Below are 26,712 nucleotides of genomic sequence, written 5' to 3' on the forward strand. Positions count from 1 at the left end.
TTTACTAAAGGTAATAACTTCTATTATTCATTTAAGGTAATTAATAAATATCTGCTGAATTACTAAGCTAATCAACAAATGCTTCTATACAGCTTTTACTTAAGAGAGTAATTGCTAATGACTGAAAACTACAGATAAAGCCTTTGAACAAAATTATACACAGAGAATGTTATTCTACCAAATTTGCAAAGGTTTTTAATAAATTCTTATCATTATGAATCCTCTACTATGGAGTTTCATGCAATTCTATAGTTACAAAGAAAAGAAACTATGTCATATACTTTAAGAAGAGGCATTCCATATGAGGTTTAATATTTGTTTTTTTACATAGAAGTAGGACACAAAGTTATTTCAGGTCACATTTTTCTAATTTCTATAGAGTATATATCAAAATATATAGTCTTCTAAAATAATGTTTCATATATTTAATGTAAGAAATATTTCAAAATTTAATGCTTTTATGTTGAGTTAAATTACATTTAGATGGACAAAAGTATATAATATATTACATATTTAGAGAACTTTTCAAAATGCTCTTTTACCTATTAATCGAATTTATCTTATTAACAAAGTTACTGTTGCATGAAATAAACCATTTGCCATAAGCACAGCAGGCAGAATATGTAAATCAATTAGACTTCTCTGGGGTATTTTCTTTTATGGCTGAAAAAAATCTGTTGCTTCACATCAAGAAAAACTATAAATTTGTACATCCTCAGTGAAACTCCAGAAAATGTGGAGCTTTAGCACGTTCTTTATAAGTAAAACTGCTCAACTTTGAATTTACATACTTCAGCTCCTTTTTGTCTTCAGAAATTACTGAGCTCAAATGAGCCTTGACAATTACCAACTTCCACATAAATCCTTCTCTGCTGGGCTCTGAAAGAATTTGTCAATTCATTATTACAATTTAAAATCATCCCATCCAAAAGATCATTTGTGTACTTACCCGATTGTTTGAATACCATTTCTGTTGGATTTGATGAAATAATGTTTTCTTCCTTGTCTAGTGATATCTACCCAACCACCATCATTGTCTATTATGCCATAATGAATTGCAGCTCTACAGATGCTGGATTGCTTGGAGAAAAAAGAAAGGAGAAAAGGACATTAAAATACCAAGAGTTCTCCCTAAGATACGTCTAATAACTATTTACATGACTTTAAGTTAAACATATTTGAGCAAAATATCTATATTTATACAAATTGTTATTTTTGCATTAAAAAAAATCAAATATTATGTAAAAAAATCCTATTCCCAAATCATGATATTTATAGTACTTACCATTTCATAATGTACACTGCCAATAACTTTAGCTTTACTATCCAAACAGCCAGCCGGGCATTCGTATCTAATGAAAGTAATTGAGAACAAAATTCAGTTTCTCTGAATGTCAGTGCAAAATGAAAAAATCTCCTATTTTGTCAGGTAATTTTGAGAATAATAACAAATATTACCTATTGCAGGTTGTTCCTTTGCACTGATCTCTTAATCTTACCTCACAAGAGACAATTTGGGCTGAAAAAAGGAAAAATACCAAAATAATTTAGATAATGTAAAAGTGGCTGTATTTCATCACATATAGTCTAATGTCAAGCTTCTGTCATTCTCAAACTGTCCCAATTAATAGAGTTGCATATGCCATTTTCGTAAGCTTTAAAATTTGTGTAAATTATACAGAGGTCTTACACATTTGCTGTGTGCTTATCACTTCATTTCTGTTACTATCATCTGCTCTTGTCTGAACGTGGGTGTCACGGACTTGTGACTGCTGCCGTTCAATTTCATTTGTTTCTTCTTCTCGAGGAGGATAATACCTGTCTGATCCTTCTGTTAGAGAGAATAGATTTAAGAAATATGAACCCACCTTAAATGTACACAAATCATCAAATAATAATAAACCATTAGATGCCTGGGTAACATTTAAAACTAGAAAACTAAAAAAGTCTGTAGATTTTTTGCCTCAGGTGTTGTTGGCTTAAGGTGGTGATCTTATCTACTGCATTGGAGTAAATAAAATAAATGTATAAGGCTTTGAACTCTTGATTCATTTATGCTTCCATCTGGCTAACATTAAATAGAGTCATTTCTAAACTTGCTTTATATTTGAGAGTGGTATCAGTGATTGCCTTTCATAATGGAACCATGAAGTCTACACTGTGATCTAATGATGTAAGGGCTTAGTGTATTTGAATTTGTTTTCCAAAATGAAATCACATTTTTAAGAGAATCACTTTTAAAATTTTCAAAAGGGTCACATTTAAAATTCTCCCAAAAAGAAATTCAGCTTAAAAAAGGCATGCCATGGGGCACCTGGGTGGCTCAGTCGGTTAAAGCCTTGCCCTCGGCTCGGGTCATGATTCCAGGGTCCTGGGATCGAGCCCCACATCAGGCTCTCTGCTCGGCAGGGAGCCTGCTTCCTCCTCTCTCTCTCTCCCCCTGCCTCTCTGCCTACTTGTGATCTCTGTCAAATTAATAAAATCTTTAAAAAAAAACAAAAAAAAAAAACAAAAAAAAACAAAAAAACAAAAAAGGCATGCCATGCCCTTCTAATTTACCACAATGTCAGTTTCCATGGAAATGTTTTTCTCTTTTAGAAGGAAATCCAATGTGCAGAAATTTAAACTTAACAATGGAGAATTTAATTTTTTTTCCATGTTGACATATCAAGGGTTTAACGGTGGCATAATTTGGAATGGTGTGTTATTTTCATGTATGTCCAAGAACTCAGAACCTAGAAAAGGAAGTATGAGTTCAGAGGAGAGTAAGTTTTAAATAGTGGTCACTGGTGAAGGGGCAAATAGGTTGGAGGATTAGAGATGGAGAAAATGGAAAACAGACTCACACACAATGAAAATTGCTTCCAGGAATGAAAAACGGCTCATATAACAGAGAGAAATAAATCGTTACTTCTTGTCTGCTCATTATAGTAATGAGCACTCAGTCATCAGGGAAAAGACACATCTCTTTATGAGTACTTAAAAAGAGCTGCATTAATTCATATTTTCTAAAAACACTTAGCCTACATTAATCTTCATTCAGTCATCATTAAGAAAAAAGTACAAGGGAATGGAAATGTTCACTTGGATGCCCAAAAAGAGTAGGATTTTCACAAAGCTTTATCAGACAATTTTTCTCTTCATGTGCTATAAGCAGGACATCAAATTTATATGTATATTTTAGCACATCAGATGCATTTCAGAGCACTATTTTTATAACAGTCTTACAATACTATGATAGCTTTTATTATTGGTTGTTTTGGCATGAGAATTCATATATTCTGCAATAAGGAGCACAGAATTAGTATATTTCTTTGAGCATCATTTAGTAAGTTTCATGAATAGGTATTTTGGCAAAAACTCTTAAAGTGTTAAAAATAAACTGTATTAGATTGCTAAATCCTTCAAAATTAAGACACTTATAAAAAATAATTCTAGTGAATAATATATTAAGGTGGCTTTTTAAAAAAAAGATTTATTTATTTATTTGACACGGAGATAGAAAGAGAGAGCACAAGTAGGCAGAGCAGCAGGCAGAAGGAGAGGAAGAAGCAGGCTCTCCATTGAGCAGGGAGCCCAAAGCGGGGCTCGAAGCTGGGATTATGACCTGAGCTGAAAGCAGCTGCTTAACCAACTAAGCCACCCAGGCACCCCTATTAAGGTGACTTTTTAAAATGTAAATGTGTACTTGTCACTCTGAGATAATTTCAAAGTAGAATTAGAAGTGGTTACCTGAAATATAGATGAAACTTTCCTTTAAATACATATTTGATATAACAGACTTATTAATATTATACTTTTAAAAATATTTATAATGGCTTCAAAATATTTTAGAGTTCTGGGAATTTTTTTTTTTAAGATTTTATTTATTTTTTTGACAGACAGAGATCACAAGTAGGCAGAGAGGCAGGCAGAAAGAGAGGAGGAAGCAGGCTCCCCACTGAGCAGAGAGCCCGATGTGGGGGTCGATCCCAGGACCCTGGGATCATGACCTGAGCCGAAGGCAGAGGCTTTAACCCACTGAGCCCCCCAGGCACCCCGAGTTCTGGGAATTTTTAATGTAGTAATTAAATATGCTTTTTGCCTTTTAAATACAAATTAATGTAGAAGTTGGATTAAAATATGAAACTGAATATTATGACACAATATCACATACCTTTGTAGCACAGATTTTCTCTACAGCCACCTCCAAAACTAGGTGGGCAAGCAGAACAGGGCCGTCCATGTTTATAGGGCGCATGACCCCACCAGTTTCCCCTTAAAGAGATGATCCACTCTATTAAGAGTTAGTCTAATATAGCATAATTTATAAGACACTGCAAAATTTGCTATTTTCTAAGTAATTATTTTGGTGTATAGATTTAAAACATTTATCTTTCAACGCAGAGTCCCTTCAGTTACTAGGTTTATATATGAACTGCTGCCTCATTCTTTTGAAAATATTTAAGTCATTTGTTATGTATATTATGAAAAATTACAAAATTAAACTTTCATAGAACACTAAGCTCTGTTATGGGATATTCATCCATATTCCATTTGTTTTAATGAAGAGAGTTTAGACTTAGATTCGTCCCTATGTAAAGTTGTAATATTTTCAACATAGTTATTCAGTGGTCTTTACACAGGTGAAAATACATTTCTCAATTTTTCTATAGTTTTTCATCTCTAATAGATCTAAATTATTAAAACTACTTATGTAATATAGCGTAATGAGTAAAACCGAAGACTTAAAAATATAATTCCTGTCTTCACAAAGATCATATTTTCAATTTTCATATTCCTTTTAAGCACTGATTTTATTCATCGGGCAACCATAATTGTTGTCCTATTAAATAACCGGAGTTACAACAATATAATTGATTCAGTAATACCACTGAAAAGATTGGGAATATAAAGTTACTTCATGTTGTTGGGAAAATTTACATATAAAAGTAATGTTTTGTCTACTTACTTTGGGGAGTAATTGCACACCAAGTAGACAGCTTTGGGCCATATCTGTCCCCAGATGTTCATGTTATGACACAAATTAATGGCACAGCCTATTCTGCTACTTGTTGCCCACACCACCTACATTAGAGAAACGAAAAGAAAGGCTCATAAAAGGTAGGCTGAGACAAAGTAAGACAACAACATATCGCAGAGAGAAGTGTATAAAACTGAACTTGAGAAATGAACCTTTATCATTCAGGATGAAATAAAGCAATGTCAAAAGGATACTTTTTCTGACACTGTGGGAAGTGCTTGATTCAATTTAAAGAAGAGTGCTACAGGGTAAATAACTCTGTCTAACTATAAAACATAACCATCTTCAAAATATACATTTACTAAATAGTTCAAAAGTTACACCCTCACAAGCCCAAATCCTGTGTTAATGTGTCTATGAAGAGCCTTACCTAACAAAGGAACCTAACAAAGGAACGAAATTTCTCATCTTAAACTGTACTGAAACAAAAATGTAGAGACTCAGATGTCTTATACAATGTGTACTTTCATAGTATGACTGCTTATTAGGGAATTCAGTGCTGATTTGATCTTGTCACATGCAAAGGCAGACAGAATAATTTGCTTTATATTCACTAAAAATCAGCCGTAGAGATTCTAGTAATTCAGATCTGTTGTGAGATTTATCTAGTTGAATTTACCCTTAGTGGTTTGATTTAGAGGTTTACAACTTATCCAATAACAACTGTGGACACCGAATAAAATATATATGATGTATAAGGTGTAATATATACATATAATGTATAAAATGTATATATATAAATGCTGCACACATGTAAATATTGAGTATTGTGGTAAATAAAACTATATTTTTATTCTTTGGAAAATAAAAAATGATACCTGACTTTGAAGATGGTAAATTTCTCCACGTGCATTTCCTGGGGTCAGATTAAAAATGTTTCACATATAAAATAACTGAAATAATGTGTTTTTTTAATTGATGTTTGGACTTCCTAGTAATTACTTTTATCATTTATAGAAATTGATAAGTCTATTCTACATAAATCAACATGTTTTTAAATAATCACACCAAATTATACAAGACACACATTCAGTAGCTTAAATTCTGCCACACTTACACAAACTCAACTTAGAAAAATGAGGTATAATATACCCAAAACATACCTGTGTATAATGAGTACACACAGGACCAGAACATCTGAATGGACAGTATGGGTTGCATTCATGTTCATAAGGGTAGCTGAAGTCTCTCACTTCATCATACCATGCTTGTACATGAAATGTTGGGGGCCTGTATCTATTTGAAAGACAGTAACCACCAAGAGTAAGTAAAGCGGGAGAAAATGTAAAACCAAATATTGAAAAATAGATCATTAGAGTTTAGTAGAGAGATATTCTTGCATAAGTTGTTAATGTTAAATATTATGTCCATCACATTACTAATAGGTCAATGATTTAAACAAAAAATAAGACTAAAATATTGCTGGTATTCTGTTATGACATTTGTTTTTTGTTTTTTGCTTTTATTTGTGGGGGTGTAATCATTTGTTTTCCTTTTAGGGTCTAACACTTTGAAAATATTCAGTGCTGAATTAATAAGTATTTCAAGCACTTACACTATCAAAAACAAAAAAGTTACACTTTATACTACCTTCCCCAGTGCGCTCCCAAGTTCTGTCCAATTGATGGAAGCAAACTTGCAGGTCCATGTTCCCACAAACAAGTTTCAGCCCAGGATTCTGCAGATCTTTCTAGCTCTACATCCCATGTCTATAGTTAAAAATGAAAACAACACACAGATACAAACAGATAATGTATTTGTTTGGTGTTTGGACATTTCTTCAGAATATAGTATGCTTCAGTTCACTTTCTTCCATCCTTACTGCTTTACAAAGTCAACATCTTAGTCTGGGTTCCCATCATCTCTCACCTAGATTTTTGCACTAGTCTCCTAACTAATCTCCTTGCCCCCATCTTTTATACCTCCAGTCTGCCCTCACAAGTGTTTAGAATTTCCTAAGTGAATACAAATATGCTTAGGTGATTTCTCTGTCAAACACATCCAACAAATTCCCATACACATGAAGTCCAAGATCCCTGGTCCTGCTGTTCCTTATCATAAAACATGCTATTTCTTACTCTTGCTGGCATTGTTTCCTCTGTCTAAAACATCATTTTTCCCAGCTATTTGTCACACAGACCATATTCTTTTTTCACAGCCCAGCTTTAGATAATACATTTTAGACACACTTTTCCATTTCTCTCAGATGTATGCTATTCTCTCCTTGGGGCTCTTAAAACTTTGTAACATTTCTTCATTTAGCAGCTATTACAATGCAATGTTAGTATTCATCTACAAGTCTGTCTCTTTCACAAGGCTATGAGTTGTTTGGAGGCAGTCATTTAATTCACACTGGTATCTTTGGCCCATTTTTGTGTTTTCTGTCTATCATATAGACAAGGTGATTAATAAATGCTTATTGAGTATACAAATGATGAATGAATCTGATTCCTATAAAAATGCATATGCATTAAAAATACATATGCATTGGGACACCTGGGTGGCTCAGTGGGTTAAAGCCTCTGCCTTTGGTTCAGGTCATGATCCCAGGGTCCTCGGATCGAGCCCCACCCACATCGGGCTCTCTGCTCAGTGGGGAGCCTGCTTTCTCCTCTCTCTCTCTGCCTACTTGTGATCTCTGTCTGTCAAATAAATAAATAAAATCTTAAAAAAATACATATGCATTTTTATAGACAACGTTCAATGAGGGTGATTAATTTGTAATTTTAACATAATTTACAAAGAAATATTTAAAATTAAAAAATTATTACTAAATTGTTTTGTATGTCCTAGGTTTAATGTTCAATTTGTTAAGTTGAAAAACAGGCAGTGTAGTAGGAAATGTGGTTGTAAAAACCCATAGTTAGGCTGAGCTGGGTTCAGTCTCAGCACAGTCACAGAACTCTGGGCATGTTTAGAGGATAGGAAATAGTCCTGGAACTGAAACATGAGCTCACAGCCTAAGCCGATAGCAATGAAGATGGAGAAGAGCAGACAGACTGAAATCATGTTTCAGAATTTAAATTCCTAGAAGTCGACGGATAACTGAAGGTAGGTTGTGGGGGAGGAGAGGAGATGAAGATGATGAAGGGTACCAAACTGGAAGAAGGAAAATACAGAAAGGGAAATAGATTGTTCCCATGGAAATATGTTTAATGTTTCTCAATGCAGTGTGTGCCAAGGAGACAGTGGAAATAGAAGACTGGGGTTCTGGGGAAAGAAATCTGTACTGAAGATAGGAGTTTTGATGCTATTCACCCAGAGATGACTTTCTTTAGGAAGATGATACAGAAAGAGAAGAGGAATGAAAAGAAAATTCTGAGATTATCAACCTTAAATGGGAGAAAAAACAATGAATTAGTAAAATAAACCAGGGAAAATGGGATCAGAAAGGTGAAGGGAAAACTGTAAGAGGATTAAATTATAAAGTAACAGAACAAGGATTCTATGCATAAAGAGCAGGCAACAAGATCAAATGCCACAGAGACTTCCAGAAAGACAAGAGCTGCTAAGTGTTAATTCATGATCAAGAACAATTTCAGATCAATGCTAGAGAGAAAATCAAGACACATGGCACACACTTGACTGGAAGGAGAAAGTGAAGAAAGCAAGTGTGTGTTACTTTGTTAAGACTTCAGAAAGGAAAAAGAGAGATGTGCAAAAGCTTAAAAAAAAAAAGTAATCTGCCAGGTTCTAGGGAGAATATGTTTGCTTGCTTTGACTTTTAAAAGGTGGAAGAAACCTAGTCGTGACTGCAGGCCAAAGAAAGCACACTAGGAAAAAAAGAAGCACCAAAAAATTAAAAAAATAATAATAAGTAAATTAAATAATGGCTTGAAGCCATTGTGGTGATTTTAAAACAATCTTCCCCAGAAAGGTAGAGTTGAACTCCCTCCCTTTCCCTTCAGTTTGAGCTGGATAGTAACTCCCCGCCCTTTTTAAAAATTATTATATTCAATTAGCCAGTATATAATAACTCCCTTCTAATACGTAGAAGGACACTGTGAGACTTCTCAGGCTAAGTTAGGAAATACAGTCTCTATTCAGTCAATTCTTTCTCTTTTAAGACACACACTTTGGGGCACCTAGGTGGCATAGGCAGTTAAACATTCAACTCTTGGTCAGAGTGGTACTCTCTGGTCCTGCTCTCAGGGTTGTGAGATCCAGCCCCAGGCTCTACACTTAGCGTGGCGTCTCCTTGGATTTCTCTTTCCCTCTCCCTTTGCCCTACCATACACACAGAGAGCGAGAGGAATTTCAGTTATTTGGTTTTCCTAGCCCAGGTATGAGGCTGTCAGTTTGCAAGTCCAGGTCACTGCAAACAAACATGTGAGAGATCCAAGTATGAACCACCCAACTAAGCCCTTAAAAAGAGACAATAGTACTCTTATTCAAGGCCAGTCTACTCTTGTTTTATACATGAGTCCACAATCTCAAATGTTAGTTTTTCTGATGAAATTGAAGATGGATGCTTTTTTATTTAAAATTTTATTTATTTATTTGACAGAGAGAGATCACAAGTAGGCAGAGAGGCAGGCAGAGAGAGAGGGGGAAGCAGGCTCCCCGCTGAGCAGGAAGCCCATTGCGGGGCTCGATCCCAGGACCCTGAGATCATGACCTGAGCTGAAGACAGAGGCTTTAACCCTCTGAGCCACCCAGGTGCCCCAAAGATGGATGCTTTTTAAAGAGGATAAACAATCAGTTCCAAATTCACAAATTCACAAATATGTTATATTGCAAAAGACTGCTTACATATCTGTTGTATAGAAATTGAAATAAAATAATTTAAAACATATCATTCAAATGCTTTAGGCTAAGTTTTCTTATTTGCAAAATGAGAAACAGAAGATAACTCAGGTCCCTTCAATGGCTAAAAAATTCAATTATTGAGTATGTACTGTGGATAAGCTGTTTTTTTATGGCATGGCAAGTTTTCTAGGTAATGAATGCACTAAAAATAAGGGGGGAACCATATCAAATGAACTACAGTAATGCTAAAATAAGGACACATTATTTTAATATAAGAACTGAAGTAGAGCAGCATTCAACTAAAATTTACTATTAATATTTAATAAATATTAATTAGTGATAATTTTTAAATAAATTATCTATTTAGAGGATGTAATCAAGCATAGGTGTTTAGGTAAAGTTCAATAATACAAATCAAGGGGCGCCTGGATGGCTCAGTGGGTTAAAGCCTCTGCCTTCGGCTCAGGTGGTGATACCTCAGCAGGGAGCATGTTTCCCTCCCTCTCTCTCTGCCTTCCTCTCTGCCTACTTACGATCTCTGTCTGTCAAATAAATAAATCTTTTTTTTTAAGATTTTGTTTATTTATTTATTTTAATGCCACAACATTATATTACATGTTTTAAGACCACCAATAATTCATACCCATCCCACTTGAATGTAAGTTAGTCTCTACACATTCTATTTAAGTTCAAGTTTGTAAATAAAATCAAGATGCTCTGATGAACATTTTTTTCCCTCTCTGAACTATTCACCCAGCACGAATTTAAAGCCAAACCACACTTAAAATTACCATTTCTTTATAAAATGGGTACTTGAGGTGTGTAGAAAGAAAACTACTCTATTTTCCAATTTTATCTGTAAACTATTCCTTCTTAGATGACAGTGAATTGTTCAATGAAGTTTTATTACTAAAAGAAAGATTTAGAATACTACTAAATTCTTTGTCTCCAACATTATTTTTAAAGCCAGTTCAACAGGGAGGCTTTATGTGTATGTGTGTGACTGTGTGAGAAATCCTAAATGTTAACAAAGGACTTTCAAAAGTAAGCCTAGAAATACAAAGTAGTTTCAGTACTAAAATATTATACTGGTAGAAAATGGACATCTAGACATGTACAGAAAACTTCATTGACTGTTATCCTCTGTGAAACATGAGTGAACATATATAATTCATATTCCTACCAGAATAGCTGCAATCCTGCTCTAATAATGAGTGATTTAAGTGATTACAGCTGGAAATCATTCAAGACTGTAGTTTTTACTAGAGTTAATATCGGTAGGTTATGAGTAACTTCTATCACTGTACATTACGCCAAAGTTGTCATTAGTAATATTACTTTTCCTTTCTCTTTGATACTGAGAATAGTTTTGTCTCTTAAGAATGATTAAGTATTCTTAAATATATCCTCTTGACCACAGTAAATTTACAACTTTTTCTAGTATTAAAATTTGAAAATTCATGTCCTGGGAAATGTATCGTGATAGAGTCTACCAAAGAGAACACCCTCGGTGACACTAAAGTAAAGTAGTTTTATAGAGTCAGATTCACCAATAAAGAAAGTATGTGTAAAGACATTTTAAATTGACCAGACTTTAAATGGTCTGACACCTTTAGATGTACAAGGATATTATTGACTAGAAACTCACATAATTTTGTAATTATTAAATATCACTCTAGGTAGGAAGAAATAGGTTTCTAAGACTTTCTAACATTTTACAAGTCTACCTAAGTGGATAAAACTACAATAGGTCTTTTCAAAGACATGCTGAGAAAAATGTCTTTAAATAGAGAAGATAAACTTTTTCCAGAACAACTGGAAGATATAATTAATGCTGTAATTACCTAACAAGTGGAAAGAATATCTCAATATATAGGAATAATGTTATTATACTTTTTTGCAAAATTGATACAGTTTTAATGGATTTCCAAGATGAATGCAAAAAGACAAAATTGGTCTTTGACTATCACACTGTTAGGTAACCTAATCAAATGATAAATATCAGTCCATGATACAATTTGCGATTTAATATGGACTTTTTAAAATCTGTATTGCTTTCTGGCAAAGTAACAATATTATGAAAACACAATAGTCTGAAAAGGCAATTATGTTGAAAGTCCAGTCTAGACTAGAGCTCTGGTCTACTTCCTACCATTAAAAACTAGAAATAGCATGATGAAATTATTTTTAAAAATTATCTTAGCATTTGCAATAAATTTTGACAAAAGGAATTTCACAAACATTCTTGTTTTGAGACATATATATATCTCCATACCTAACCTGAAATACCACCCTTATATCTCCAAACCTACCTCAGTCATGAGCAGTCAATGGCAGTCAGAAATAATAACAGCATGATAATTTTCTTTTTTTTTAAAGGTCTTATTTATTTATTTGACATAGAGAGAGATCACAAGTAGGCAGAGAGGCAGGCAGAAAGAGAGAGAGAGAGAGAGAAGGAAGCAGGCTCCCTGCTGAGCAGAGAGCCCAATGCGGAACTCGATCCCAGGACCCTGAGATCATGACCCGAGCCAAAGGCAGAGGCAAAGGCAGAAACAGACTTAACTGAGCCACCCAGGCCAGAGGCCCAGCATGATAACTTTCAATGGGAATGAAAACACCCTTTCCCTAGTGCTTTTGGACATATGTAAAAAAGGTCATTAGTCATAAATTTTCCTCTCATTTTCTTACATAGACAGACTAAAAATAAGCTTGCATTTGCTCAAAGTACTTCAATGGGCAATTAAAATACATGATACACCCTGGGAGAGTTTTCTTTCTTATTTAAATTATGAACTTCCAAATTTGTCTCTTGGTGATATCAAGTTTGGTTTCTGTTTCCTTATCTGTAACAATAGGAAGATAGAATAAGTCTCTTCAATTTCTTTCAGCTTTAAAAGACTATTATTTTGCACTTACACTCTCTTATAGAATGTTCCGTATTATTTATAGAATCCTGCAAGAACTTAGAAACTGTAAAATAATCTTTCTGATGACAATTAAGGGCATTTCTAACTAAGAAACAAAAGCTGTTTTGTGATTAAAAGATGGGCAGAGGACTTGAATACGCCTTTTTCCAAAAAAGACATACAGATGGCAGCAGAAACATGAAAAAATGTTCAACATCACTCATCATCAGGGAATGCATATTGAAACAACAATGAGATATCACTCACACCAATCAGAATGGTTAGCACAAAAAAAAAAAAAAAAGAAAAGAAATAGCAAATGTTGGAGAGGACGTGGAAAAGGAGGAAACCTCCTGCACTGTCGGTGGGAATATAAATTGGTGCAACCACTGTGAAAAACAATAATGAGCTTCCTCAAAAAAATAAAAACAGAAATACCATATAATCCAGTAATTCCACTACTGAGTATTTAGCCAAAGAAAACAAAAGCATGAATTCAAAGAGATATATCTACCCCTATGTTCACTGAGGCATTATTTACAATATTCAAGATATGGAAACAATCCGAATGTCTATCAATAAATGAATAAAGAAGATATGTTTCAGTGCTACAATGCAATATTACTCATCCATAAAAAAGAATGAGATCTTTTCATTTGCAATAACATGGATGATTATGCTAAGTGAAATAACCCAAATAAAGAAAAATACCATAAGATTTCATGTATATGTGGAATCTAAACAAACAGAAACAGACTGAAAGGCAGAGAACAAACTAGTAGTTGCCAGAGGGAAAGAAGGTGGGGCAGAGAGATGGGCAAAATAGCTGAAAGGATTAAGATACAAACTTCCAGTTATAAATAAGTAAGTTACAGAAATGAAAAGTACAGCATAGAGAATGCATTTAATAAAACCATAATAACATTGTGTAGTAAAAGAGGGTAACTATACTTATATCCTAAGCACTGCCTAACATATAGAATTGTCAAATGGCTGTTGTGCACCTGAAACTAATATAACATTGTATACCAACACACTTAAATTAAAAAAAGAATTAAAGCTGTACTGTGACTTACAAGATTGCAAAATCAAAAAGGTTTCAGATCTTCCAATTATGAGTCTAGAGAAGAGCTCAATTATTTCCAAATCATCTCTATTAAAGGAATTTTTAATATTGTCCAAAACAGATAAACTGAAACTTAATTGAATATAAGGGTATATTCTCCGTAAGAAGTTAAAACACCAGGCTCCCTTCAGCTTAGTCCCAAAAACACAATAATAAAACATTTGAAATAAGACATAGATTTCTACATGTAATTTTTCTGCACCGCCCAAAGGAAAGGGAATTTTCAGCCAGCTAGCACATTTTTGTAAAACTGATATAGTTTTATGGACTTCTACAATTTAATGTACATGTAACATACATGTAACTTTTCTGCACAGCTAAAAGGAACAAGGATTTTTAGCCAGCTCATGAATGTAGAAGTTGTTGAAGAAAACCAAAGACATGTCTTTCTAAATACCATGTATAAAAGATAATTCTTGCTATGCCTTCACTTCTGGAAAGACAGGTTTATAAATTATCCATCATGTGTCAAAACTAAATCCTTCCCCAAATCACTGCTGTGTCCTATTTGAATCAGAACGTGCAATCCTAAAGTCTGACAGGGTAAGCTGTCAACATGATCCTCTCATAGCAATAAGCTGACCTTCAAAACAGAATCTGTTATTCTATGCAAGTCACACATTTGACAGTTCATGATATTTCAGATTTAAATTCCAAATATAATGCTTCATCATAAATTTTTTAAGCCACCTTCTCTGCTCCCTGTTGGTGGTATTATTCAGGATTACAATGAAGAAACTGACATCAGTGAAATAAATAATAAGCAAGTCAATCAATGCTGAAAGAATGTATGATGTTTTTTGTGATAAAGTCATCTGGTATAAAAAGCACTATGGAAATCTGCAGTAACACATTCCTTACAACTTGGAAATTACCTCAGGTGTTTAACTACAGTGCTTCACCTGTCCTGAAAAGACTTTGTAATGACAGGGAAAATGTACAAGGCTCAGATTTCAAAGGGAACACCTGTGTTACTATGCACAGAGGCCAGGTACTGAGAAAGTAGCATTAGCTCTGGGCAATGCACTTCTGAGAGTGTCCTGGAAGTTACAGAGATAGGAGACAGATGGGGAAGTATTCTACTTAAAACACTTTAAAATAAGGCCTTAAAACCTTAAAAAAGTAGCAACCTACAATTTAGGGAATTGTCTCTTCATTTCCTTAAAACTGAAAAATTTTTGAAATGGAAATTTAATGTGTGGATAAACACACAAGATGATTTCAATAAACCCACAGTTTCAATATTCAATAGATAATGTTGAATGCGTGATGTGGGGAAGATTTTCCTTGTGAGACATCAGAGCCACTAATTCAACACCATCCTTACATAGAAATGTCTACTGATTCATCTCATCTCACTGCCAACGACCTTCCAAGTCTGGTCATAACTTAACTAGCTCACTTATATCCCACCCCTATTCAACAGGGACCCTCAACAGCAGTCTTTCTGAAATTTTAAAGAGTTTGTGAGGCGACTGGGTGGCTCAGTGGGTTAAAGCCTCTGCCTTCAGCTCAGGTCATGATCCCCAAGTCTTGGGATCGAGCCCCGCATCAGGCTCTCTGCTCAGCAGGGAGCCTGCTTCCTCCTCTCTCTCTCTCTCTCTCTGCCATCCTCTCTGTCTACTTTGATCTCTGTCTATGAAATAAATAAATAAATAAAAATCTTCAAAAAAAAAAATTTCAAGAGTTTGTAAATCACCAGATCTTTAAACGCAGATTCTGGGGGAACCTGGATGATTCAGTCAGTTAAGCAGCCTGACACAGGACCCAAGTTTTCTGCCTCAAACATACACGTATGATGCAAACTCAAATTGACAGGTATTCATAATGTACCTATGCTAAACAGAAGGTAAGACTCTAAAAAGCTGAACTTGGATTATTTTTGGAAATGGGATACCTTTGTATTAACTTAGTGATTAACCCAAGTTGATGATGCCTTCCTTACTTTTATTAGGAGTAGTTAATAATCTTAAAGACTATGTTCTAGATGTTTGAGGAGACTTCAGTATTTAAGGAAATCCTTTAGTAACTTGAAAAGTACCATCAATCAGGGGTGCTTGGGTGGCTCAGTTGGTGAAGCATCTGCCTTTGGTTCAGGTCATGATCCCAGGATCCCGGGATCAAGCCCCATGTCAGACTCCCTGCTTAGCAGGGAGTCTGTTTCTCCTCCATCTTTCGCTTTCTCTCTCTAAAATAAATAAAATCTATTTTTTGAAAAAAAGTACCATCTATTAGTTAGTTATTTAAGTCTCCATTTATAGCATTAGGCCAATTTATAAGTGTTAACACCTGTGTTTTATCTATAGTTCATAAAGTTTAGATAGTCAACCCTAGAAAAATATATGATAGGAAAGATAAACTCTCATAATAAATCACTCTACAGTATATACTTATGCATTACTTTATATTTTATATTTCAATTATTTCAATACAACTTGGGTTTGGAAAGTAAATATTTCTTATTTTAAGATTTTATTTATTTATTTATTTGAGAAAGAGAGAATATGAAAGAGAGAGCTCATGGGTAGGGGGAAGGGGTAGAGGGAGAAGCAGACTCCCTGCTGAGCAGGGAGCCTGATGTGGGACTGAATCTCAGAACCCTGGGATCATGATATGAGCCAAAGGCACAGCCTTAACTGACTGAGCCACCCAGGCACCTCGAAAGTAAATGAAATATTAATTGCTTGTATTTATTGTACTTAGGGATGCTTTTCTAGTTTTCAGAAAGAAAGACATGGGTTAACAAATGAACAACTTCTTCTTAGACAAATTAGTAAAAGAAAAAGTTGATGGACACATAGAAACCAAAACTTATAATTTAGCACCGTAACTTCAATTTAAACCAAACGCTAACACCAGAAACATTTAAATGATTATGTTTACATAGTTTTAATGAAACTGCTATAGTAAGTTGTTCATTGTTCTTATAGTGAGAATTCTGCGTTAACTTTTCACTAAGAAGTCCTATTGCGGGGTGCCTGGGTGGCTCAGTCGGTTAAGCGTCTGCCTTCACCTCAGGTCATGATCCCTGGGTCCTGGGATTCAGCCCTGCAGCGGGCTCCCTGCTCAGCAGGGAGCCTGCTTCCCCCTCTCCTTCTGCCTGTTGCTCTGCTTACTTGTGTTATCTCTCTGTCGAATAAATAAATAAAATCTTTAAAAAAAAAAGTCCTATTGCAAGAATGATAAATTGTTTTGCTTCTCAGCAGTCAACAGGAGCAATGTAAACATGGTTTCCCATCTTCCTTAGCTATTAAGGAAACTAGAGCTAGTTTAATAATGACAGCAATCAGGTTTTTAGGTGTCCTTTAGAATGTCTTTAGCTTTTTCTTCTTCAATACTTAAACAATGACTAAGATGATGATTTTAAGAAATACGGTTTTCAAAAGTCCTTATCTGAAAATCTGAGAAAGAATACCGTATTTAATATTCTTCATTTGTTTCCACAAAGCCATTCTCGGTCCTTAAGTGGTAGTATTTATGTCTCAAAAGGCGCAATCCTACATACTAATTTACTTCAGGCTCTCTTTGGCCCTGGATTTTTGCTAATGGGAGACACAAACAGGAAATCCGAGGGTGTGAGGTGAATTTAAGTCTGTAGCACCAACTCTATTCATCCCCTTTGAATCTTCTGCCTCACTGTGATAATGACAGTGCCCTATCACACAGCCCTACTTCCAGGCAATAGTTCTCACCAGGCTGTGCCTTCACCATTCAAGCCTGGGTGCACTCCATCCTTTATGACTCACTTCAGCCCTGTCCAACTCTGCATGTAGACCACCTTTTTTTTTCTTTTTTCCTGGTGAACTCTTGTTATTGAAGCATTTGTTTCCTGCTAAAAAATAATATTTGAGAATAAAAATAGCTCACAGAATTTATATTAGCAAACTGCCTAACATATTACCTGATACCTATTAGCTCTTAATAAATGTTCTCTTATTTCCATGTTCCTTTAAGAATCTGCTTAATCGGGGCGCCTGGATGGCTCAGTGGGTTAAAGCCTCTGCCTTCGGTTCAGGTCATGATCCCAGGGTCCTGGGATGGAGCCCCGCATCAGGCTCTCTGCTCCGAGGGGAGCCTGCTTCCTCCTCTCTCTCTCTGCCTGCCTCTCTGCCTACTTGTGACCTCTGTCTGTCAAATAAATAAATAAAATCTTAAAAAAAAAAAAAAAAAGAATCTGCTTAATCTGCTGTGATTTGCATAGCCTTGTAATGGAACACTGCTGATATTCATGTGACTAGGGAAGAAATTCAAATCCAAGATTTTGAATGATTGAAACACAAGATAGTCAATTGTTGCCATCTAAAGTCCCAATGGAAAAGTAAATAATGCCCTACAATTCAGATTTAACACAATATTAACTATACAAAGTTTAGAGTAAGTTATTCCTAGCTTTGCTTTGAGTCTATTAACAATAAACTTCCAAACCTAAAGACCTTTTTCCTATTAAATTTCTAAGATACTATTTCCACTGAAGCTCCCAACTACCTCCAAAGCTTAAGTATATATACATATATATACATATATATATGACATACACAAATACATACAGGAATAATTTTAAAAGTATTCATAAACCTCATGTTTAGAAATCCATTGTAATAAGTTCACTTACAAAAATCAAATGAATACTGCCAGATTATGCCAAAGGAAATGTTTCTTTTTATTTTTTTCTTTTTTGGATATGAATAGAATGATGAATAGGGTTATGCTGCTCCAGTCTGTCTGATTTGCACTTGAACAAGGTTCTTTTCATTATATGTAGAAAAAAATACATCCCCAAATATCTCCATTTAAGAGGCCTGGATCACTTTTTTTTTTTTTTTCTTTTTTTCTAATTAAATTAGCCAACATATAGTACATCATTAGTTTCTGATGTAGTGTTCAATGATTCATCAATTGCACAAAACACCCAGTGCTCATCACATCACGTGCCTTCCTTAATGCCCATCACCCAGTTACACATCCCTCCACCCACCCCCCTCTTCTGCAACCCTCAATTTGTACAGATCATGGCTGCCATGTCCTTGCCTTCAAATCAACTATTCACATATTCTCATATCAACCCCTTTACTAAGAAGGTTCTCATCATCCAAATGCTCTCTTCTAGACTCCCCACCATACAATGACTAGAACTTCTTCCAAATACTATTTCAAAACATACCTCTTCTAAGAAGCCTTTCCCGATTACTGCTTTATTCTGAAATTCTTTCAGATTTATGTACACTTTAAAATATATTAATTTGTACTTAATACCATATTGTGATTTACATCTCAAAAACATCTCTTTTGCTCTTTTGCAAAAGTCTTCGCACTCTGATCCCTGTATCTCCTGAAAGAGTATCCCTACTTGCTGAAGGGTATAGCCATCCTCACTTCATGAGACAGAGCTGTCCATAAACCAATGGAACTCTCAAAGTCACTGAAATCCAATGCCAATTTAGCCACCTATTATGCTTATTTAAGAATGATTTTTTTAAAAATGATTTTACCTAACCAAAATGCAACTGCACTTAAAATTATAAAATAAAGTAAAACATAAATACAATACTTCATTACAAACAATGTTTTTATAATTTTTAAGAGCATTTTCTTATCAGAACAGAATTAACCAAATCCTTTTGCATCCTACCCATTTTAAAACTGTTGTTGAAACCTAATCATCTTTTCATTTTTTATTTATTCATCCCATTTTTTCCACTCTAACTAGCATGAATTGAGCACAGAGTATCTATCAGCCACTCAGCTGGGAAATGCAAAAAATACTAAAGCACAGGCCCTTCCCATAAAGGAATGGAAAGAGACAAGATGCAAATACCTGGGGCAGAGGCAGATATGAAATGCTGTGGGAGCTAGGGAAGTGTGTGGCGGGTGCACCTAACTCTGTATGGAAGGGTTTAGATACAGATTCTTTTTTTTTTTTTTAAAGATTTTTATTTATTTATTTGACAGAGAGAGATCACAAGTAGACGGAGAGGCAAGCAGAGAGAGAGAGGAGGAAGCAGGCTCCCTGCTGAGCAGAGAGCCCGATGCAGGACTCGATCCCAGGACCCTGAGATCATGACCTGAGCCGAAGGCAGCAGCTTAACCCACTGAGCCACCCAGGCGCCCCTAGATACAGATTCTTAAGAAGAGAAGAAATTCATTAGAGAGAAAACACGGAGGGCATAAGGCATTCTAACATGTGCAAAGTTCATCAGTCTTGGCAAGATCTGTACAGCATCAAAAAACCCAAGGTACGTGGAACCACGGCATAGATGTTCCTGTGGAAGAGTGATGCTTTTCATTTGTTTAGTTTTCTGTGTTCACTGATCTCTTGGTGAACAGACCTCTCTACTCTCTCTTTCTAGACAAAAGTTCTGATGCCTTTATTCCATCTCAGTCTAGAGTTATGGCCCCTCAATATGTCTAGCGCTTTGGCTTCCCTACTCTGGACAACATCTGATCTCACCACATACGGTCAATCATTCAGCATTTCAGATATGGACCTACCATGTCTTGAGAAAATATAAAATACAGTTGTATGTTTTACTCTCAGCACCTTTATGGGATTGCCTCCTTTGCAGGATTAGCTTTACATTATCAGGTACAACAACATACATGGGAAAGCCTATGAATGGGAACTCTTGTGCTCATTTCTGGGTCTTATCTAATAGCTCATTATCCTTTTACCTAGTTGCCCCTCCATACTTGCCCAATTTGAAATTCCACTTCCTCCGTCCTCACTCATATGCCCTTTATTGTTTATCCTATCATGGACTACACCTCTCTTGTCACTATCCTGCAGAACTGTGCCATTAGCTAATTTTAAGATTTCATTTTCCATTTCTCCTCCAATTAGACTGATATAAACATGAGATATTTGGGGGTTTTACCATTCAAATGCCTTCATCTTTTTGGTTTCTAAGTACTTCTAAAAAGAGTGAAAAGGAGTTTCTGTTGTCTTGCATTAGTAGTTGCAGCTGTTACCTTATAAAAAGGAAGAAGGTGAATGTCATAGTTTAGGAGGGGGAAAAAAAGAATCTAAATTCCAGAGTCAGTGTTTCACATCCTTCATGGGGCCTAGGGTCTACTCAAACTGGGGTTCCCAGATAACACTCCCACAACACTTGGGAGCTTGCAGAATATTGAAGCCCATGTAGACTTACTGAGTCAAAATCTATATTTTAACAAGATTCCCGGGGCATTCAGATGCACTTACAAGTTGGAGCAGTGCTGGACTACAGCACCCTATTCCCCAAATCATACCTAATGTCTTTTCTAATGAAAAACACTTGCTATCCTTCATTTCCTGATGACTGATCTCCAAATGTTCTTTGATTAAAAACTTAAAATATAAAGCAGCATAGCCTACTAAATAGATTATGTCCATATTCATATTTTGCTTTTGAAGTTGATAAGCTGCTAAAATAGAAAATATGCTGCTATAAACTGGAGGTTAGTTGACTTAACCACACCTTATTGATTCTGTGAACTACTTAAAAGAAAAAAAGTAAGGTTTACCAGATCATCGTTACAGGTTCTTATCTTCGGTAAGTTTTAGTAACCCACTATTCCAAGTAACATATTTGGATCGGTCCCATAATTTAATTTTTGGAATTCCCATACAATTATCTGTATTTAGCATTCAGTTGGCAATATGAACCCCAATCATACTTTTGGTCTGTATCTGTACTTCATCGGTATTACACAGTAGCTGAATACTTTAAAACTCAAACCCCACTAACATGCCTTTAATCATGTCTGTCTCATCTCCAGAAGCTGCCTAGTCAAATGTCTTCACAGGTCAAGCAGGTGACATCACACAAAGTGGCTGTTAAAGAGTGATGTGACCTATGGCAAGTCAGAGAAGGAATCAACACTTTAAATCTCCATGTTTTTTGGAAACACCTTGACATACTATATAATAAACCTCCTTTATATCTATTGGATATTTAAACTTAAAGCATTATGAACCAAATGAGCCAAAAACATCTCAAAACCTCCCATACATTTGATTCTACATGGATCTATATGCAGTATGTCTGAAATTACCAGCTCATAATGTCTTTTCCTCACACCCTTCATTCCTGCCCTCTCAATCTCTGTTGATGGCTTTGCTTTATAATTTCACTGGGGAAAAAAATGGAAGCATCCACATGAAAATTCTCTTCTCTTTTCTTCATTGAATACACCAAACCATCTGCTTCGGTACCTACAGCCTCAGTGTTTCCTATTACAATAAATGAAGTGACATTGTAGCTGTATTTTCTCCCTCCCACTGCCAAGTGCTTTCTCAACTTTTTTATCAACCTACAAACATACTCTGAAAATAAAAATGGAAAAAAGCCCATCTTCCCCTTTAGCAATAGCTAGTTTCCTTTCTCCAATTTCCCTCATAGAAACATCATCTTAAAGAGTTACTTGAGGTAACTTCTCCTTCTCTACTACCTCTCCTCCCATTCTCTTCTTCCCACTTCAATAAGATTTCCAGTCAGATCCCCCCATTGAAATTAATCTTATCAAGGTCATCAACAACGTCCATGTTAACAAAACCACTGTTGGCTTTTATTCTTCATTTTACTCAGCCTCTCAGCAATATTGAAATGCTGAGTTGTCCCTTGTTGAACTTCCTTCTGGCTTCTGAGATACCAGTCTGTCCTATCTTTTCCTCCAATCTTGCTGACCACTTTTTCTCAGCTTTCTTTGTTAGTTACTCCTCTCTGTTCAAACCCTACACATTGCGGGATCCCAAGCCTCAATACAAGGCCTTCAACTCTTGTCCATAAAAATCTTCTCGTTGGATGATTTTGTTTGGTCAGTTAAGATGCTTCCTAATAACATCTACATAATTTCCACATTCTTATCTCTAGTTCCATCTCCCCAATGACCATTAAACCCCAAGGGAAGATGACATTTTGGCATCATAATGAAGCTGGGCCAAAAAGAAATTTCTGATTTCATTCTCACCCATTCCTGTCTGCCTCTTAGAAAATGTTTCAGCTCTCCACTAATGTGCTTAAGCAAAACCTATAAACATCCCAGATTTCTCTTTATCCTTCATGCTTCACATTAAAGATATTAACCAAACCATCAGCAATGCCATCAAATCATACCTTGAGCCACCCACTTTTCTCCATCTTTACCACTAACATCCTGGTCCCAGTCACCATCCTCTCAGACCCAGAATATAGCAATGGCTTCCCAACTATCTCTCTGTTTTCAGCCTTAACTCTCCTTCAGACCACTCTCCATAATGTAGTCAGAATAATTTTTGAGGGGTGCCTGGGTGGCTCAGTGGGTTAAGCACCTGCTTTCAGCTCAGGTCATGATCTCAGGGTCCTGGGATCGAGCCCCACATCGGGCTCCCTGCTCAGCGGGGAGTCTGCTTCTCCCTCTCTCTCTGCCTACCTATTTGTGATCTCTGTCAAATAAATAAAATCTTTAAAAAAAAAAAAAGAATAATTTTTGAAATGGAAATTGACCAGGTCAATCCCTTGCAAGAAATTTTCCATTGGAGTTCCACTTCACTCAAGATAAAATCCGAATTTCTCTTCACCTATAACCCAAAAGGGCCCATGCTTCTAAGTCTACCTCATTTTCTAACACCTCCCTCATTACTGAATAAAGTTCAGTCACACTAGCCTTCTTTGTGACCCCTGAAAATCCCCACTTTGTTTCTGACTTGGAGACTTTGTGTCCAGTATTCCTTCTGCCCAGATCTTTGTATTTTTGTTTAGCTGATTCCTTCTTACAACTTAGTTCTCAGGTCAAGAGCCACCAACTCTAAAAAGCCTTCCTTAACTACTCAACAAGATTGGCTCCAACTCTATTCTTCTTTATCATCTCATTCTCCTTACTTTCATTAATTTGTTAAACTTTTTATACAATGATGTACTCTCCAGCATTAAGAACATTGCCCAACACAAAATGCTCTATCAGGACTTGTTGAGTTAAATGCTTTCTCAAACACAAGTTCATCAATAACAAATTGGTTTAATCAATATGAACGTTTTTCTGTAACTTCCTAAAATTCTGAAGGCAACAGATACATAGGAAAATAAGGAAAACGTTACTTAGACATACTGTAATACTTGAACTAGACAATTCATTACCCCTTGAATTTGTACTTTTTCTTCCAATGAACTAGATATTATATATATATATGTATATAGAGTACATAGCAATATATAAAACATATAGGTCAGTTTTATAAATACTTGGCTTTAATTGAATTAGCAAAAATCGTTAAAAATATGAGAATTTAAATTTTAAATCATATATAATTATTTGGTTGAATAAACTAAAAAGACTGTAAGAGGACACAGCTAAACAATAGCAAAGGATGTTCTTGAACTAAATATCATTCAATTATGATTATAAATCATTATAAATGATTTTGTTTTTAATGAAGGCATTCAGTAAAGGTAAAAAAATACTCAATAATTACTCAATAATTGCATTTTCCTCTTGACTGTTATTACAAATGTGGGATATGTTCCCTAATTGAGTTACATCTTCTAAAACCATGTTGAAAATTTTTGGTTAGAAAAGAGTTAATGCAGATACCACCTGGCCCATAGAAAATGAAACACATATATTTGATGAATGAGTGAATGAACATGCATGCTCATTTTTTTCATCCCATTCCGCCCATCTAACCTTGGACTACTACGACTTCACCTAAACAGTCAGCTCTTCAATGTGGCCTCCATATTGTTAAATTCAAGACTCTTCATTTTACTTAATCTATTTATAAGCGACATCTAACATAGCTGACCACCATTTCTGCCTCTGTTCATTTAGCTTCTAGAACATCATGATCCTAGGTTTTCTGCTGTTGTTATTGTTTTTTTTCCCCCTCATTTTCAATTTTCTTTGCTGTTTCTCTCCACCTCTCTATCTCTACACCATAAAGTGTGTTAAGGGCTCACTTCTCAAACATCTCTATCTATACTCACTTCCTCAATGATCTTCTCTCTCTTCATGCCTTTAAATACCATAAATGCTGATAAATGCTAATTCGATGTTCCAGATTAGACTATACCACACTTGTCTAATTGCATACTTGACAAATTCGCTTGGATATTTAGCTAAATCTTAAGTTTAATGTGTCCAAAATTGAACCTCAGCTTTCTCTACCAAGAGTTGATCTATCTACATTCTTCCCTATCTTAAAAATGCCACAACTCCAATACTTCTAGTTCCTCAGGCATAAAATACACAGCCATACACCACATCCAAAATCTGTTAACTCTAAAATAAAATAAAATCCTAATGATATACCTCATGATAAAGAAACTGGTGGTTACTGGGCAAGAACTAGGCCACTATTCTGTTCTGCTTCTCATGCCAAAGGTCTCATCTTCTGTTGTTAATGGAGGGAGTGAGAGAGTGGACTGGCTTTTGGAAGAGAGAAAACCATATGGGGAAACAGGAGGCATCCTTATTCTGGGAAGTGAGGAGGTAGAGGTTGATTCCACCTCCTCTAATCTCTTGGAATTTGGTTGGCAAATGGGTATCAAGTTATGAGGTATCTGAGAAACAAGAAAGAGGATCATAGGGGAAGGGAGGGAAAAATGAAACAAGACGAAACCAGAGAGGGAGACAAACCATAAGAGACTCTTAATCTCACAAAACAAACTGAGAGTTGCTAGAGGGGAGGTGGGGGAGGGATAGAGCAGCTGAGGGATGGACACTGGGGAGGGTATGTGCTGTGATGAGTGCTGTGAATTGTGTAGGACTGATGATTCACAGACCTTTACTCCTGAAACAAATAATATTATATGTTTTTTAAAAAAAGTAAAAAAAAAATGTGTGTGTCAAGTAACTGGGTGACTTCTGGGATCTCTGTAACCATTTAGGAAGTCACTACAAGTTGAAAGACACAGAATCTTCACCATTGGTATTAAACTAGAATAGAAACACCATCCATTTTCAAAAAACTGCAGCCAGGAATTGATTTCATCCTGCATCAAATGCAGAAACTCCCAGCCTACTGGCTTCCTGGCTCACTGAAGCAAGTTCATTAGTCTTGCAATAGGCTTCCTTGAAATTTTCAAAATTGATGTTACAATTACAAAGGGGTTTTAGTGTGTATTCACACTCTTGCCACTTCTCACCACCTTCATGGCTACCAGTCATCAGTGTTAGATGGATTATTGCAATAGCTTTGCCTCCCTGCTCACACTTTTGCCCCACCTCGTACCACCTAACTTCTGTTCTCAACAAACCCAGGTGATTCTGTGTAAGTACAAAATCATACTATTCCTCCATTCACACAGTTCAAATGGTTTCTTACCAATCAGACTGAAAGTGAGTTTATTTTTTTTTTTTCAAGATTTTCTTTATTTATTTGACAGAGGGATAGAAAGCACAAACAGTGGGAGAAGCAGGCAGGGAGAGGGGGAGAAGCAGGCTCCCCATAGAGCAGGGAGCCTGATGTGGGGATCGATCCCAGGACCCAGAGATCATGACCTGAGCTGAAGGCAGACGCTTAACTGACTGAGCCACCCAGGCGGCCCTAAAAGTGAGTTTCTACAATGATCTAAATCTGTCCTTCTCAGTTAAATTTCTGATCTCATTTTCTACCTTACTTCCCACCCTCCCTCTGTATAAGGGCCCTTTGCTGAGTATGGTGATTCAGGATCTTCACACCTATTCCGGACAAAGAATGTTTGTTGTGTTTACTTCTGGGTCCTAGTGGTACCTACCATGTAGTAAACCTCTAATACCCGCTGAATGAAGGAGCAAATAACAATAAGAACTTCAAAATCTTGTGGCATTTTCTGGCTTTGAGTGTTCTGTTCTCCTCCTTAAACTACTTCTCTCCTCTTTCCTTTCTAAGACCCTAGATTTGCTGTTTACATTTAAGGAGATATCTTTAATCTCCCCAAACTCCAGGGTAATAACTAGATTATATAAACTGG

General features: G+C 35.7%; 1 protein-coding gene across 2 annotated transcripts in view; it reads right to left on the bottom strand.

The window, feature by feature from the left end:
- Nucleotides 1–26,712, bottom strand: part of CRISPLD1 (cysteine rich secretory protein LCCL domain containing 1) — a 47,944-nt gene that overhangs the window by 12,905 nt on the left and 8,327 nt on the right. The window contains exons 3-10 of one of the 2 annotated variants that reach the window (XM_047728687.1): nt 6,614–6,732; nt 6,127–6,259; nt 4,952–5,067; nt 4,157–4,257; nt 1,691–1,831; nt 1,459–1,519; nt 1,286–1,352; nt 950–1,080 (exon numbers count right to left, since the gene is read on the bottom strand). In XM_047728687.1, coding sequence (XP_047584643.1) covers nt 950–1,080; nt 1,286–1,352; nt 1,459–1,519; nt 1,691–1,831; nt 4,157–4,257; nt 4,952–5,067; nt 6,127–6,259; nt 6,614–6,732 — 869 coding nt within the window. Of the gene's footprint in view, nt 1–949; nt 1,081–1,285; nt 1,353–1,458; nt 1,520–1,690; nt 1,832–4,156; nt 4,258–4,951; nt 5,068–6,126; nt 6,260–6,613; nt 6,733–26,712 lie in introns of those variants that run through there. The other variant, XM_047728688.1, reaches the window with a different exon arrangement.

This window comes from Lutra lutra, chromosome 4 (assembly GCF_902655055.1).
Source record: "Lutra lutra chromosome 4, mLutLut1.2, whole genome shotgun sequence".
NCBI classification, from domain to species: Eukaryota; Metazoa; Chordata; class Mammalia; order Carnivora; family Mustelidae; genus Lutra; species Lutra lutra.